Source organism: Populus alba, chromosome 17 (assembly GCF_005239225.2).
Source record: "Populus alba chromosome 17, ASM523922v2, whole genome shotgun sequence".
In the NCBI taxonomy this organism is placed as follows: Eukaryota; Viridiplantae; Streptophyta; class Magnoliopsida; order Malpighiales; family Salicaceae; genus Populus; species Populus alba.
The window spans coordinates 19,027,850-19,043,864 of NC_133300.1; the positions used below are offsets into that span (position 1 = coordinate 19,027,850).

The window sequence follows — 16,015 nt, forward strand, 5'->3', positions numbered from 1 at the left end:
ACCTTGGGATATGTTAGATAAAAATGAAAGCATCCACTTTGAATCCATGTAAATAAAATGATTAACCTTGAATCTATATAAACAAAAATAATTGGATGAACTTGAGATATGTTATATGTTGGATAAAAAGATGAACATGCAATCCATGTAAATGAAGGGATTAACTTGGAATCCACACATAAGCAAAAATTATTGGATCATCATGGAATATCTTAGATAAAAGAATCTACTTGAAATTCATGTAAATAAAAGGACTGACTTGAGATCCACAAAAATAAAAATGAAACTATCAATTTAGGATCCAAATCTATTAAATGCTATTGGAAACAAAATTGACATCTGAACTATATACTTAACTTGAAAAATTGCCAATTGAACTTCAGAACCTCCTTCCTCTCAAATCAAAAACCCCTCTCAACACCAACTCATCCATAAAGCACCACCCAACCTCTAGAACAACTTGAGATCCACATAAACAAAAATTACAAGATTAACTAAGGATTTGTTGGATGACACAAATACAATTCAAGCAATTCAATTCTAGAGTTCAGTGCTAGAGTCTAAGGCCTGAATCAACTTGGCTTTGAAGCATGAAATTGAGTCATATTCGAGGTGCAGAACGGGTAATCAAAGTCATCTCCTGTCTGGGAATAAGTTTCGAACTATTTCTCGAACAGTGTCTTCAGGTTGTAAGGCTTGACGATTTTAGGACTCCCATCCCACATTAGCTTTGCAAACTGATAGTTCGCCTTTTCGGTTGGATGAATTCCATCAAAGAAGAAATATTCGCTAACGTTATCGCACAGTTGGTATACTTTCTGGCCGCAAGTAATGGAAGCTCTCAATGGACCACTGCCACAGCATGCCATTTTCACCTCTTCGAAACCTTCACACAAAAATGTGAAAATGGAATCAGATAGTCCTCACATCATATCAGCAGATAAAGGAAACTCTGTAAGCTATAGGCTTCACCATATTTTGAAGGGTTATTGAAAATTGCAGTTCCTGCAGTGTAGGCATCAAAAATTGAATAAGTACATCCTTCTAGTTGGCTCTTAAGCTCTTTGAGAGCTTTAGGGAGTGCTCTGTTGTGTAGTTTTGAAAGCACTGTAACTTCTTCCATGCAGCCAGAGCCACCTGTTCTGACTATTTCTAGTGCTCGAGAGATTGGTGGACAACCTAAAGGAAGCAACTTTGATAGCCCAAATTTCCTTCCCCCTATCTTATAAATTTCCTGAGACACCAAAATTAATGCAATCTTAGTTTGATGAACTTGGGGAAGAAAATGAAACAAAGAATTAATTCATATGGTGTTAACATGTTAATTACTTGGATCACGGTTGTTATGTTGCCAATAACCATCTTGACATACTCCTTTTTGGAGTAGGATTGAAGCACAGTGGAGTTTGACGTGAAAGGTACCATGTAGTCGTTAGTTCCAATGCTGAAGATGTAAACAGCTGTGGATAACAAAGTCTTGACTTCTGAAGCTCCTAGTTTTTGCCTTAGCTGCTTCTCCATATTCTTGAAATTACTTAATTGAGTTTTAAGGTCCATAATCTATGAAGGAACAAGCGGGAAAAATGAAAAAAAAATATATAGTATAAGCAATCATGCAACTTAAGAGATGGATAACTTTATATGAATTCAGGTTTATGCACACAGATTTATTCAAGCTAAATCCTGTCCAACAGGCAGGAAAAATTTAGCAATGGAGCACATACCAGTCCTTGATTAGTTTCAACGAGCGCACCAGCTCCCCCTGATGCAAAGTTGACTCCATCTGTGAAATGATGGTTGCCGGGTTGTAAATATAGTGGAATTAATGGTAGCTTTGCAAATTCAGCTGGAACAAAGTTCAAGAATCATTTTGCCAGAAACATATCGTGTCAGTAATAATAAGTTGTAAAGAACAAACAAAAACGAACTAGATTTGAAGGATGCGGTTGGAATTGGGCGTGGCATGTAGACTTGCTTTGAAGGAACCTTGGCCCTCCAAATTTTTCATAAAGCTGCTTAGACTTGGGAGTCTTTAAATTAAAAATACAAACAGGGCACCCATATCTCCAGTTATTTTACCTTGACCTAATGTATAAATCCTGGTAATTTTCTCACGGGCCCCCATGTTTTTGTATGATAAGAGAGACAGTACGAATCCTCAATATGTTCCTTGATCAAATCTTTCCCTCAATATCTACTTATTCTCCATAATACATTCAGCTTCATTTTTTTTCCTACAATTTTTAGAGTATTTTTTCACAAGTCAAACCAGTCATTAATTGGCTTATGAGAAAAGAATCTATTAATTAACTAGTGATCAATATAGAAATTCAAAACAGAAAGAAAAGAGCAGAAATTAAAAAGGGAGAAGAAAAATTGCAAAGTACTGTACTTACAAATAAAATCTGGAATTAATCGACCATCACTAGCCCTTCCTGTGGGATGCTTAAAATATGTCTCTCCATATGGAAAGATATTTAGTTTGGGAATGTTAGTGTTGAGATAGATATTATTCCCAGCATCATAAAAGGAATCTCCGAAGATAAATAAAGCACCATGAGAGTAACTGTGGCAGCTTGCTGGGACTAGAAAACTTGCACAGAGCACCAAGAAACATAAAATGTTGGACCTTGATCTCCCCATGTTTCTAGTTCTTCACTCTCTATCAACTCTGATCCTCAATCTCCCTATAATACGTAGACAAAAACTAAGTGAGCAATGGTACGGTGGGTCTGTAATAGTTTCTGTTGGCTGCTTCTGGTCAGTGGGGAAGAGGAGTTGCTGCTGGTTTTGGGTTGATTGTTGTTTGTGGGTAAATTCGGGCGGAAATGATTTTTCTCGTCGGGGATTAAGGCTCTAGAGGCTGGGTGGTGTTTTGTGGATGAGTTGGTGTTGAGTGGAGCATTCATGGATTCTGGACCCTGGTCAAAGAAAAACGAAAGGGGGCGGCTTTTTTTCTTGTTTTTAGTACATAAGATTTTTTTTTTTCTTAATGGTTTTCTATTGTTTCGTTTTCTTTTTCTGTTTCTGTGTTTTCTCTCTAGGCTCTCATCAATCTCTTCTCTCATTTTTTCCTCATATTCTTTCTCAAAATTTTCTTTTGATTTTCCCCTTGGAGTTTTCTCTCCCCCTTTACTCCGAAACTAAGCCCCTCTATCTTTTGTTTTCAAACCTTTTCGATTTTAAATTTTTAATCTTTAAATAAAAAATTTAAAAATAAGACAAGTTTTGACAATTGTCCTCTCTTCACAATACTCACTATATACAGAATTTTAAAAAATCTTTTTCATTTAACTTTATGTAGAAAAATTATACAGAAAAAAAATATATATCACATTAAAAGAGGGATTTTCTTTCTTGAAAGCTACACATGGTGTCTAATAATGCCACAGTAGAGCAAAAGAAAATGATCAATTTGATATCCACACAAACAAGATTAACAAGATTAACTTGGGATTTGTTGGATGAGAAATGAAAAGATCAATTTTGAATCCATATAAATAAAAAGATCAACTTGAGATGATCCATCATATGAGAAATAAAAGGATTGACTTGTAATCCATATAAATAAAGGAATCAACTTGAAGTTTATACAAACAAAAACAATATGATCAACTTGGGATCTCTCAGATAAGAAATGATATGATCAGCTTAAGATCCATGTAAATGAAGGGCTCAACTTGGGATACACATAAATAAAAATGACAGGATTAACTTGGGATTCGTCAGATAAAGAATGAAATAATCAAATTGGGATCAAAATCTATTAAATGCTATGGAAAAGAAAACTGTCATCGAAATTATAGACTTCACTTGAAAAATTGCCAATTGAAAAAAAAATTCCATCCAAGTGATGGAATTTACTCTATGGAAAATTTAAAAGAAAATTATTCTTGACATCTTATTAATGAGTTTTTTTTAAAAATAAAATGTTTTTTAAGAAAAAAATTTCATTATATTGATGAACTTTACTTGAAATAAAAATGTGTTTTATGAGAAAATTATCACTGAATTGATGAGCTTTACTTGAATAAAAAACATAATTTGAGAAAAAAAATATAACATTAAGGAAATTTATTATTAAACTAATAGGCTTTACTTGAAATAAAAATATTATATAAAAAATAAATTACAATCGAATTGATAGACTTTACTCTAAAATAAAATACTATTAAAAAGAAAATTGGAATTTAAATGATGAGCTTTACTTGAAACAAGATTCGAAGGAAAATTATTGTTCATATTTGATTGATAAGCTATGCTTGAAAAGTTTCCATTTAAATAAAAGTTTCCATCGGGTTTTACTTGAAACCAAAAATTTATTTGAAAGAAATTGTCATCAAACTAATATATTTTAGAGTTAATTAAAAATGATTTTGTCATCAAATTGATGGCTTCAAATGCAAGTATCATTCTTGGTTAAGCGTGAGACAAACAGTCAAAATGAGAAACAAACAATAGTAAAAATAAAAGGATTGTCCAATTAATTGCTCGAACTTCCCCATGCCATCTTTAACCTCTAGTTCTAAATCATGCATATTAGGGTCATTTATTTGCTTGAATTTAGCTTCAAAGGAGGCAATCTGGTTTTGAGCCCCTTTATACCTTTAATGATTTTTTGCGTAGAAGTTTGATTTGCTTCTAGGATTGTCCCCAAGTGATATTGTTTCCTCAACAACTCAGAACTCATGATGAAGTTTTTCAAATTATCATAAGAAATTTTATTGTCCGATACAAATACAATTCAAGCAATTCAAATCTAGAATTCAGTGGTAGAGTCTAAAGCCTGAATCAACTTGGCTTTGAAGCATGAAATTGAATCATATTCGAGGTGCAGAACGGGTAATCAAAGTCATCTCCTGTCTGGGAATAAGTTTCGAACTATTTCTCGAACAGTGTCTTCAGGTTGTAAGGCTTGACGATTTTAGGACTCCCATCCCACATTAGCTTTGCAAACTGATAGTTGGCCTTTTCGGTTGGATGAATTCCATCAAAGAATAAATATTCGCTAACGTTATCGCACAGTTGGTATACTTTCTGGCCGCAAGTAATGGAAGCTCTCAATGGACCACTGCCACAGCATGCCATTTTCACCTCTTCGAAACCTTCACACAAAAATGTGAAAATGGAATCAGATAGTCCTCACATCATATCAGCAGATAAAGGAAACTCTGTAAGCTATAGGCTTCACCATATTTTGAAGGGTTATTGAAAATTGCAGTTCCTGCAGTGTAGGCATCAAAAATTGAATAAGTACATCCTTCTAGTTGGCTCTTAAGCTCTTTGAGAGCTTTAGGGAGTGCTCTGTTGTGTAGTTTTGAAAGCACTGTAACTTCTTCCATGCAGCCAGAGCCACCTGTTCTGACTATTTCTAGTGCTCGAGAGATTGGTGGACAACCTAAAGGAAGCAACTTTGATAGCCCAAATTTCCTTCCCCCTATCTTATAAATTTCCTGAGACACCAAAATTAATGCAATCTTAGTTTGATGAACTTGGGGAAGAAAATGAAACAAAGAATTAATTCATATGGTGTTAACATGTTAATTACTTGGATCACGGTTGTTATGTTGCCAATAACCATCTTGACATACTCCTTTTTGGAGTAGGATTGAAGCACAGTGGAGTTTGACGTGAAAGGTACCATGTAGTCGTTAGTTCCAATGCTGAAGATGTAAACAGCTGTGGATAACAATGTCTTAACTTCTGAATCTCCTAGTTTTTGCCTTAGCTGCTTCTCCATATTCTTGAAATTACTTAATTGAGTTTTAAGGTCCATAATCTATGAAGGAACAAGCGGGAAAAATGAAAAAAAACATATAGTATAAGTAATCATGCAACTTAAGAGATGGATAACTTTATATGAATTCAGGTTTATGCACACAGATTTAATTATTCAAGCTAAATCCAGTCCAACAGGCAGGAATGATTTAGCAATAGAGCACATACCAGTCCTTGATTAGTTTCAACGAGAGCACCAGCTCCCCCTGATGCAAAGTTGACTCCATCTGTGAAATGATGGTTGCCGGGTTGTAAATATAGTGGAATTAATGGTAGCTTTGCAAACTCAGCTGCAACAAAGTTACCAGAATCATTTTGCCAAAAACATATGGTGTCAGTAATAATAAGTTGTAAAGAAAAGAATCTATTAATTAACTAGTGATCAATATCGAGATTCAAAACAGAAAGAAAAGAGCAGAAATTAAAAAGGGAGAAGAAAAATTGCAAAGTACTGTACTTACAAATAAAATCTGGAATTAATCGACCATCACTAGCCCTTCCTGTGGGATGCTTAAAATATGTCTCTCCATATGGAAAGATATTTAGTTTGGGAATGTTAGTGTTGAGATAGATATTATTCCCAGCATCATAAAAGGAATCTCCGAAGATAAATAAAGCACCATGAGAGTAACTGTGGCAGCTTGCTGGGACTAGAAAACTTGCACAGAGCACCAAGAAACATAAAATGTTGGACCTTGATCTCCCCATGTTTCTAGTTCTTCACTCTCTATTAACTCCGACCGTCAGTCTCCCCATGTTCCTCGTACCATCTCTTATAGTATTCACCACGTAGCTCACAACTGTATGTGGTATTAGTAATATTGTTTTTTAATTCCTTAATCTTGCATGCCAAGAAACTAGTCTTGCAAGCCAAGAAACTAGTTTTCTACATTAATTAATGCTTGCTTTAACAAACCTGCCAAGGAAACACATGAGATTAATTTATACCATATTTGAGAATGCCGTACTGAACTTTCGCCTTTAGTTGTTTTTTAAATACATGTTTATCTTGAAAAAACATTAAATAAAGTTATTTTTTAATGTTTTTTTATGATTTTGATATTTTAATATTATTAAAAATAATATATATATATATATATATATATATTTTCTAGGAAAAAATATTTTTTAAAACATACCACATCACAATTTTAAACATGTACTTACTCTTTCTATGATCCATAATGACTTGCGTTTACAAAATGGATTTTCTCATGCCACTACTGGTCTTGTTCAAAGATGGCTGCTGTAATCTGCAAAAGAGCTGTTTATAATTTTCTTTTTATTTTTTTTGTAATGAGGTGTTTGTGAGGTCAAATTAATTTGTACAGAGTTAGTTTTGTAATGTCTTGGATTACGTATTATAACATTATTTTTTAGACTGAAACTCAAGGGGATATTTTAGTGGTAAAGATCTTGGGCTTATGCTCCCTATTAATTTCAGGATCGAATTTCACTCGCTACAATTGCTTTGAGCCATGCTCCCTGGTGTAAAAATCAATGACTTCCTCTGTTGTTGTATGAGAAACTTGTGTGGGCATGGGTGCAAAAATACATATATTAATCAAAATATTAATTCAAACATTTCAATTAAAAAGAAAAATAAACTATCACATGGCCACCTTTTAGTCCATCAAAATAACAATAAGCCATGGAAATAGAAATACACGTACTCAAGGTTAAAAAAAATTAAGAGGTGAGGGTATAGTTATTAAACCTGGACTGACCTAGCAAGTCAACTCGGTGACAGGACCGGTCCAGATAAGATAAAAAATCAGGATAAGTAAAAACCCTGCAAAACCCAATTAACACATGATCCGGGAGACCCGGATGAGACTCGTTTTTTTTTTTTTTTCAAATGTGGTTTTTCTTTTAGCCAAAAACCCCTCTTTTTATATTTTTTTTAGTTAGTTATTAACTCTTTTCAAAGTTTACTATATAAATACTAGAAGAATATTTTATTTTTTCAATATAGAATTTGATATCCTTTAATATATATATTTTATGTTCACAAGAAAAAAATTATTTTTTTAATTTGGGATTTGAAGCCCTTTAGTATATATACTCTGTATTCGTAAAAAAAAAGTTATGTTTTTTAATGTGGGATAAAAAACCTTTTTTGTTCAAATACTTCAATTTAAAATGATAACATACTAACATAATATTTTTTCATTGTGGGATACAAAATTTTTTAAAATAATCTTTTAAACTTTATTATTTACAACATGTTTAGCCTACATTTATATAGATTCTTTCTTAATTTTTTCATATGAAATATTAAAATTTCAAATATATATATTTTTTAATTTTTCTGGGTTGACCAGGGTCAATCTGTGTAACCCAAAACCTGACTTTTTAGCCTGATCAATTTCTAAATTGGGTCTGATAACTACGGGTGAGGGTTGTCGTTATTGGATGATGGAGTGTTTTCTTTAATTTTGTTATTATCATTGTAATCTTTTTATCCTATATATTAAGATGCTCAAATAGATAAATAAATAAAAACTTCAAATACTAGGTTTGGTTTGACACAAAAGTTAAGATAATTTGACACGTTTGTTTGACCCAAAAAGTTATGATAATTTGACACGTTTGTTTGACCTTGACTGTAAACATGACTTGATGAGCAACATTATTGGGTCGTCGATTTTTTCAAGAATATAACTAAATACTATTTAATATAATAGATAATAAGACTCAATTGGATAGTCACATTTAGCATTTAATATGGTTTTATTATGAATTATTATACGAATGAGTTGAATTTAAAGGATCGATTATAGTACGTATAGGCTGGAAGAGAAAAACTTGATTGAAAATTTAATAAATTTAGCAAATCCAACGATGTGAGAGTGGAAGAGAGCATGAGCTTCTAGCTTGATTATAGTTTATTATGATCAATTTAAATAAATTAAATATTAAAGGATATAATTTTTTTAAATAATAATTATAAAAGGATCTAAGATAAAAAAAAAATAATAAGGATGATAATCAAAATAAAAAATAAATTAAAAGGAAAACAAAAAATCTTAATTGGAGAGTTAAATTAAAAATAAAAATAACTTCAACAAAAAAAATAAAAAAAATGAGACTTAAATTTAAAAAAATAATACTAATAGACCATAAACATTGATTGAATGATAAAATTAAAAATCAATAAAACTTTAACAAAATAGTCAAGGAAAAAAAATTAAAAAAAATAAGGATTAAATTGAAAAAATAATACATGACAAATTAGAATTGAATGACTAAATAAAAAACAAATAAAATTTTTTATAAAAAAGAAAAGAGCAAAAATTAGAATTCAAAAGAATAAGGACTGAAACTAAAATACAAAAAATAAAAATAACTAATTTTATTTTTTAAAGAAAGAGAAAAAAAGGTTCATCAATGACAAATTAACAATTCCACCAACATCAACAAACACCTCATCGAGATAAAAAGGAGTTGACATCGCTTTCAATGACTAGTTAAAAAGGGCAAGTTTTGTTATTAGGATGTGTGCACACTTTCCACGTACCAATATCTTTTTAAATTTTAAAAATATATTAATTAAATAAAAATAACCAAATTACCGTTAATAGTTATATAATTAACAAAAAAAACTAAAGCGAAAAAAACCAAAAGGCCTCTAAATTGATGTTTTATTTTTTTTGGATTCTAAGGGTAAAGATGTCCTTTGACCAGTAGTTTTTTAAAAAAAAATTATCCCCATGGTATTTTATTTTAGTTATTTTAGTATTCATAAAAAAAAATTTAAAAAAAATCAAATATTCCTCAGACAAATAATTAATGGGTCATTCAAAAACATCAAACTACCCAACTTGTATTTTTTCATGGAAGGGCACAACAATCTTATAAGTGCAACTGCAAGCCCAATGCTAATGTCGAGGCCAGACATCTCTCTAAAAAAACTATTATTAGATCTTTTGGTTCAACTTGGGACGAGTGGTAATTGTGTTTGGGCTCTCATGGCTTTGTTTGCTTCTCCATAATTGAGCAAAAAAAGCTAAGCTTCAAGCTCTAAATATCCCTCTAAAATTGTTAAATACTTTTGCGGGAAGGAAAGTTTGTGGAGGGATATTTGTTGGGTGCACATGTGAGTGATAAATATTCCACCTTGGAAAGAAATAGAAAAGGTAAAAGTGCTTGTATATAAATTGTATCCATAACTCAGTGCCACGATAGCTCAAACAAATGGGAGTTTCTTGAGATAACACATCTTGATGTTTGTTGGGACTATGGTTGGTCTCCATCTCTACGTTGTGATTTGTTGTTTTCTTTGTTCAATAGTTTATGTTCATAAATTCGAATATCATGCAAATTAAAATGATGCTTGCAGGTTTTTCCGTCTATTTTCGTTTCTTTACTTCTGCTGCAGATTTTACTCAGCAATAATGCTTTCTGCTGTCGTGCTAATTTATGGACAGTTACAAGACAGCTCCCTAACATGAACTATGCACTCCCCATTCGTCGCAAGAAATGTAATTTGTCACAGGCACCACAGGCGGTGGTGAAAATTACGTGAGTAGTTTCTGCAAGTGTTCCATAAGCATCTGTTGAAAGATGAATCCTAAATGATCCACTGGCATTGGAAATGAGAGACAGAATACATAATCAAACTACAATCGGTATTAATTAGCAATTACAGAAAATTGGGAAGATCAATCACATAGATATAACAAACACAAAATCTCCAAAATAATCCTCGAGAAGCTCTTATAGACTGACATACAAGCTCAGCCATGGTCCATTGCACAGCTTGTTATACAAGAGATGATATCGGAACAGGAAAACTGCAACCGAAGTCCTGAAAGTCTTAAAGTTTTAGTGTGAGATCTGGCGCAGAATCGTCCGAGTTCACCGATGGAGTTGCCCCCAAAAAATTCATGTTTGAGCTTCGTGCAAGTACAAAACTTTGATGAGCGTCATCTGCCACAGCTACCTGTCGAAAACTACCTGGCCATACCAACTCTGCCTCTTCATCCTCCATGAATATTGGCAGACCCACGTATCCATGATCAAATCTTGCACTGCTACTTATGTCTTGTGGCCTTACCGGAGGTGAAAAACTTTGGTGAACTGAAGAATGTGCCTTGATTCCCAGAGATCGAAATGAGGATCCATGCAGGGGCAAAGATGCCAGGCTGGCATACCTTTCCGAGAAAATACCCATTCTTATTGCACGCTTTGCTAATGTCCTTTCTCTCTTGTGAGCATTTTGGTGTCCACCAAGTGCCTGAGAGCTGAAGAATTTGCGCTGACAGTAATTGCAAGAAAAAACTCGTGGTATTGCTTCAGCTGTAGTGCGCGATGCAGGATCGTTGCTACTTTCGCTTGTGCTTGACAATGAGAGTCCCATCGAGCCCCTTCCCCCTAACTCATCATCATTGAAGCAAAGTTTCAAGTCGAGAGAAACCGTTTCTGAACCGGATTGAGTTGCTATGGCATTTTTGAAATAAGAAGAGTTAGTGAGGCTTTCATTGGAGGGACCTGCAGAAGTTTCTTGGTTTGATAAGTTGGAAGCCACTTGGCTGCTAACATCAGAAACATTTTCTGATGATGCCTCAACTTCAAGATCAATGATAGGTTTCATCTTAAAAGATATTACTTCTAGCAAACACTTCACATGTATAGTTTCCAAGCGGCAGTCAGATTCAGACTCTGGAAACTAGATGTTTTCACCCTGCAGAATTCGGTGTAGTGAGTGAATGGTGTTTCACAGTTAAACTTTTACCAACGGATAGTGAAAGAAATAAATAGATAGCAAAACAAGTAAGACAAGAAGAACAATCTCAAGTTTGAGGCTGGGAAATCATCGATGATCATTTCCTCAACTTATTTATCGTTTGGACAAGGAGATTCTTATAACAAGCATAGCAACACCCTACTATCCAAGTGATTCATAAACTTTACCGAGTTGACATTTTGTTCACTGATTGAAGGTGAATTCATTAATATCGTTTGAAGCAAAACCTACGATGCTAAAAAGCATCAACGAACTTGTGCTATTATAATCGAACCTGAGTGAGTTGATGCATTCAAACACAGAAAGATTAGGCCTTTTTTGTCCTGCCTCCACTTCAGTGGTCCCACTGAGAGCTTATTATGAGGCCATGTTTCCTCCACGATTATATATAGTGGACAATGATAAGGACAATGGAAGGGACAGGACACTCTCCTCAACTGGTACTCATTTATCTAAAGAAAAGTGTGGTGACCATAAAATTAACTGAAAGGATATAAAGAGATCAGGCTTCATAATCCAGACAAAATATATAGAAACAACGGAAATCTGCTACTCTTCAAATCTCATTGATTCCAAACTCTCTTACAAAAACAGAACAGGAAGCAGAAATTTTCATGTTACTAAAGCAATATCATGTCCTAAGTCAAAAATTAAGAAGGACCGAAATTAAGTTGAAGGAAAGGAAAGCACAGAACCCTGCCTGATGAAACACAAAAAGGTCAACCTAAAACTCTGTTAAGATTGGAGACTTATTTGGTTCTTTTATGAATATAAGCAGGCATTCAAATTTGGTGGGAATTAGTCCAATTAGCTACGAAGAAGACCCTAGTTTAGTATATATGAGCTAGCAGAAGCAGCGGTCTTACTTGAAGTAAGGGAAGGCTGTGTATGCTTTTATGCAAATCATGAATATTGATCAACATAGAATTCATCACAATTAATTCAGTTCCTTGGTGGTATATATGAACTCAATCAAGCAAGTAGCCTGCATTCAGCCCCAAAAAAGGTCCTAAAATTAAGCATTCTGCCATTTTCCTATTGAAAAGAACAACAAAGTTCATGTTTGCAGAACCAGAATCATGTATTGTTACCAAGAAAAACTGAAGAATAAATAATCTAAACTCTCTTTTAAATGCCTTTTATGAGTTGAATTAGGTAGAGCAACCATCAAAACCGCAAGAGCCACATAAAAGACCAAGACAGAGGTAAGGAAAGAACAGAAACATCAAGGGATATTAATCATCAAGAGCCACACACTTTCTTGGCAATAAAAAAAACAGCAAAGCTAAACAAAAGCTAGTACAAAGAGAATGAATAAGATGGCAAGTAGAGCCTTACCATCCTGAATAGCAAGTAGAACCAACTGCTGCTACCAAGCTAGCTTCGGGAAATCACGAGTGAGGATACTGCTTAGAAATTAGAAACATCTGGCTAACTTGCTATCTAACTAGTGCTTTGCCCTGAATGATTGGTTGATGATCATCACAAGACAAAACAGGCTCGTGGTTTTCCTTGTTTTTGCAACACAAGTAGAGAAATGATAATGGAAAATGAAATGGAAAGAGAGAGAGAGATGGAGAGATGGTGGGTACTGATGTTTAATTATGGGAAAGCAAAGGTAAGAAGAGAGAGTGGGGGGGGACAGTGGCGAGGGACAAGTCAGAGAAAAGGTTTTGTTGTGTTTGGACTAATTTAACCAAAATTACAAAAGCAAGAAAAAGCATGTGTGGCATATGACTCCATAGTCTCCCAACTAAACTGTCACAAAGTCTTGGCCAATGTACTTGGCGATGTTTTTGTTGATTTTTGAGCAACTTCCTATGGCAATCACCTCAACTGCCTGCAAAACACAAGTACTACTCGCTACTACAACTGGGATAAGAGCATGTCTACAGCTAGAACAAAGCAAATGAGAATTAGTCGTTAGTCCCACAAAAGATTCTTTCTTTCCGCTATAAGAGTTTATGCAGATAAATCCAGGATGCATGGGGTCACTCAAGTACTCTCCGTTCATCAGATTCACCGTCTACTTTCCTGTGCAAGCAAGTCTAGCTTAACTATAATGAATGTGTGTCTTGCATTTAACTTGTTTGAAAAAACAAAATTATAAACTATTAAAAAAGAATTTTTACAGTTCGTTTGAGATTGCAAATCAAATAGAGGTTAGTCAAATTTAAATATAATGCCATGGCAACAAGCACTCTCTCTCTTTTTTTAATAATTTCTTTAACTTCCCTAAGACCCTAACCTACCATAAATCTAAAAGCAAATGTTCCTTGCAACTGTACCCGTTATTCTATTCTGCATTATTGTTCCTTCTTTACATTTTTGTAGTCTTCAAAGCGGCTCCTTGGATAGATTTTGTTGATTCCAGAGAGGAGGAACTGATCAATTGCTATTATATTCATGGCAGGAATCCATTATATGTTGTTCTATGTTCTCAGGTACTTTTTGTTAGCTATAAAATTCCTCACTTACAGGCTATTTTATCTGGGCTGCACACACTGACCTTCCCATTTGATTTTAATGGAGTTCGTGTTATGTTAAAGCATCTGGGCTGTGCACAATGACCTTACAGGCTTTTTTTTTTTTTTTTATCAAACATTAGTTAGAGAGTGAGATAATTCCCTTCAACAGCCAAAACCTATAAATTATTATAGCCTCTGGTAAAAGGAGATGTGATATTAGCTTTTTAAGTATATGCTACTGAATGAAAAGCCATGGAAGCTCAAAAAAAAAAAAAAAAAAAAAAAAAAAAAAAAAAAGCAAAAGGTGGTGCCCTTAGTTTCATTACAAGATGACTTGAGAACTTGGAAAGTAGATTTAATGTTTTAAGTGGTAAAAAATATTTTCAGATCAATTTATATATTAAATAAACCTATATATAGAAATCTCATATATTTAGAAGGAATACATTCTTTAATTAATGATTTTAAAATTCTCAATTAAAAAATAGAATAATTTTTTCCGTCTCTCAAATTTATATCCACGTACGTACTCAAACCTAAGATTAATTATGGAATAAGGAGTTTAAATAAAAGCCTCCGAGCATCGGAACCACAAAGCACGAACCTCGGATACCCCTTGTGACTTTTAATTTATCAAGCATATGTTGACAATTACACAGCCTCCAACTTGGAAGAAAACTCCCAGAAGATCGAGAGCAGAGAGATCGGTTTGTATTAACAATAATATTGGTCTTGCTTTAGTGCCAGTTATGCCTTCTGATGTTTTTTTGTCTTTTTAAATTTTTAATTGTGTTTATATAAAAAATATTATTTTGATGCTTTATCAATCAAGAAGAACTTTACAAAAAAACAATATTACACTATATTATCAAACACATGTGCAATAAAGATCTGTTTGGAAGTGTGATAGAAATTGTTTTTAAAAATATTTTTTATTTGAAAATATATTAAAATAATATATTTTTTATTTTAAAAAATTTATTTTTAACATATAAATATCAAAACAATATCAAAATATCAAAAAAAAACAATTTAAAACTAAAAAAATAAAAATAAAATTTATAATTACATCACAATTCCAAACAAAACCTTCTTAGTGCATCCCACCATACCTAAATTATTGCACCCAAGTTTAAGTGCATGTGAAGAGGTTAATAAACAAAGAAAAGAGTACATGGTACTAGTCGAGAAAATTAGACATGGTAAATCAAGAAGATAAGCATAGAGCTTTCTTTTTACAACCCATGCGAAGAAGCTAAGAGATAGGCTCATGTTATGCCTATAATCTAGGCAATTAGAAACCTAAACACATGCTCATAAAATATTAATATTGTCACTTCCAGTACTTATTAAAGTAGGTAATAAAGTATTGATAGTGATTAAAAGTGATAGACCTTCATGTCAAACCAATGCAATGTCGACAAATCATCCCAAAAGTGATGAAATTGTCAAAAAGATGCTAGAAACAAGAACAATTTTCGGTGCCATGATTGTTGAGAAGTTGGGGATATCTCAAATTAAATTCTTAGGTATTGTCCGATTCTCAACTTTATCCAAAAAGAAAAGAAAACATATTGATTATCGAATATTTAATCCAATCAAAGTTCACCTATAGTTATTTTTAAAATAAAAATTAAAAAAAATACAATCAAAATTTACACAAAATATAAAAGCTCATTTTATATTTTTAAAATATTAATCATGAAAATCAAGGCACAAAGATTAAAAATAAAAAAATTATCAAAGTCACTCCTTCCATCATATATTATGGTTGGGGAAATATCACACTAAAACAATTCCAACAACACCAATAATAATCATCATCGTAGCTTAGAGAAGTCACATGCAATGCCACAATACGACATACTTCCTCAAATGTTGGCACACATATTACACACTCTAGATGTTTTTTTTTTTTTTATTTAATATAGTCTTGGATTATCTAATATCTTTTTAATTTAGAATCTAATCTTTTAAAAACTCTTACACTTTTTTTATTTCTTAGTTTAATTTTTCTATG

At 32.9% G+C, this 16,015-nt stretch overlaps 3 protein-coding genes across 4 annotated transcripts; all 3 read right to left on the reverse strand.

The window, feature by feature from the left end:
* Window positions 1-320: 320 nt before the first annotated feature.
* On the reverse strand, window positions 321-3,127 carry LOC118052541 (GDSL esterase/lipase 1). 2 transcript variants are annotated; one of them, XM_035063541.2, is made up of 5 exons: window positions 2,397-3,127; window positions 1,725-1,783; window positions 1,330-1,560; window positions 973-1,234; window positions 321-886 (listed from the first exon to the last, which is right to left on the reverse strand). In XM_035063541.2, the coding sequence occupies exons 1-5, from the start codon at window positions 2,641-2,643 to the stop codon at window positions 663-665; spliced, it is 1,023 nt and encodes a 340-aa protein (XP_034919432.1). In that variant the 5' UTR covers window positions 2,644-3,127; the 3' UTR covers window positions 321-662. The 2 variants fall into 2 exon arrangements, with proteins under 2 accessions (XP_034919432.1, XP_034919430.1); XM_035063539.2 differs by having other exon boundaries at window positions 1,725-1,846; window positions 2,397-3,126.
* A 1,562-nt stretch (window positions 3,128-4,689) lies between these two features.
* On the reverse strand, window positions 4,690-6,553 carry LOC118052540 (GDSL esterase/lipase 1). The gene is made up of 5 exons (XM_035063538.2): window positions 6,240-6,553; window positions 5,947-6,068; window positions 5,549-5,779; window positions 5,192-5,453; window positions 4,690-5,105 (listed from the first exon to the last, which is right to left on the reverse strand). Exons 1-5 carry the CDS (start codon window positions 6,484-6,486, stop codon window positions 4,882-4,884), a joined length of 1,086 nt encoding a protein of 361 aa, XP_034919429.1. The 5' UTR covers window positions 6,487-6,553; the 3' UTR covers window positions 4,690-4,881.
* Window positions 6,554-10,335: 3,782 nt separating this feature from the next.
* On the reverse strand, window positions 10,336-13,414 carry LOC118052522 (zinc finger protein 4). The gene is made up of 2 exons (XM_035063518.2): window positions 12,866-13,414; window positions 10,336-11,464 (listed from the first exon to the last, which is right to left on the reverse strand). The coding sequence occupies exon 2, from the start codon at window positions 11,372-11,374 to the stop codon at window positions 10,598-10,600; it is 777 nt and encodes a 258-aa protein (XP_034919409.1). The 5' UTR covers window positions 11,375-11,464; window positions 12,866-13,414; the 3' UTR covers window positions 10,336-10,597.
* Window positions 13,415-16,015: the final 2,601 nt, after the last annotated feature.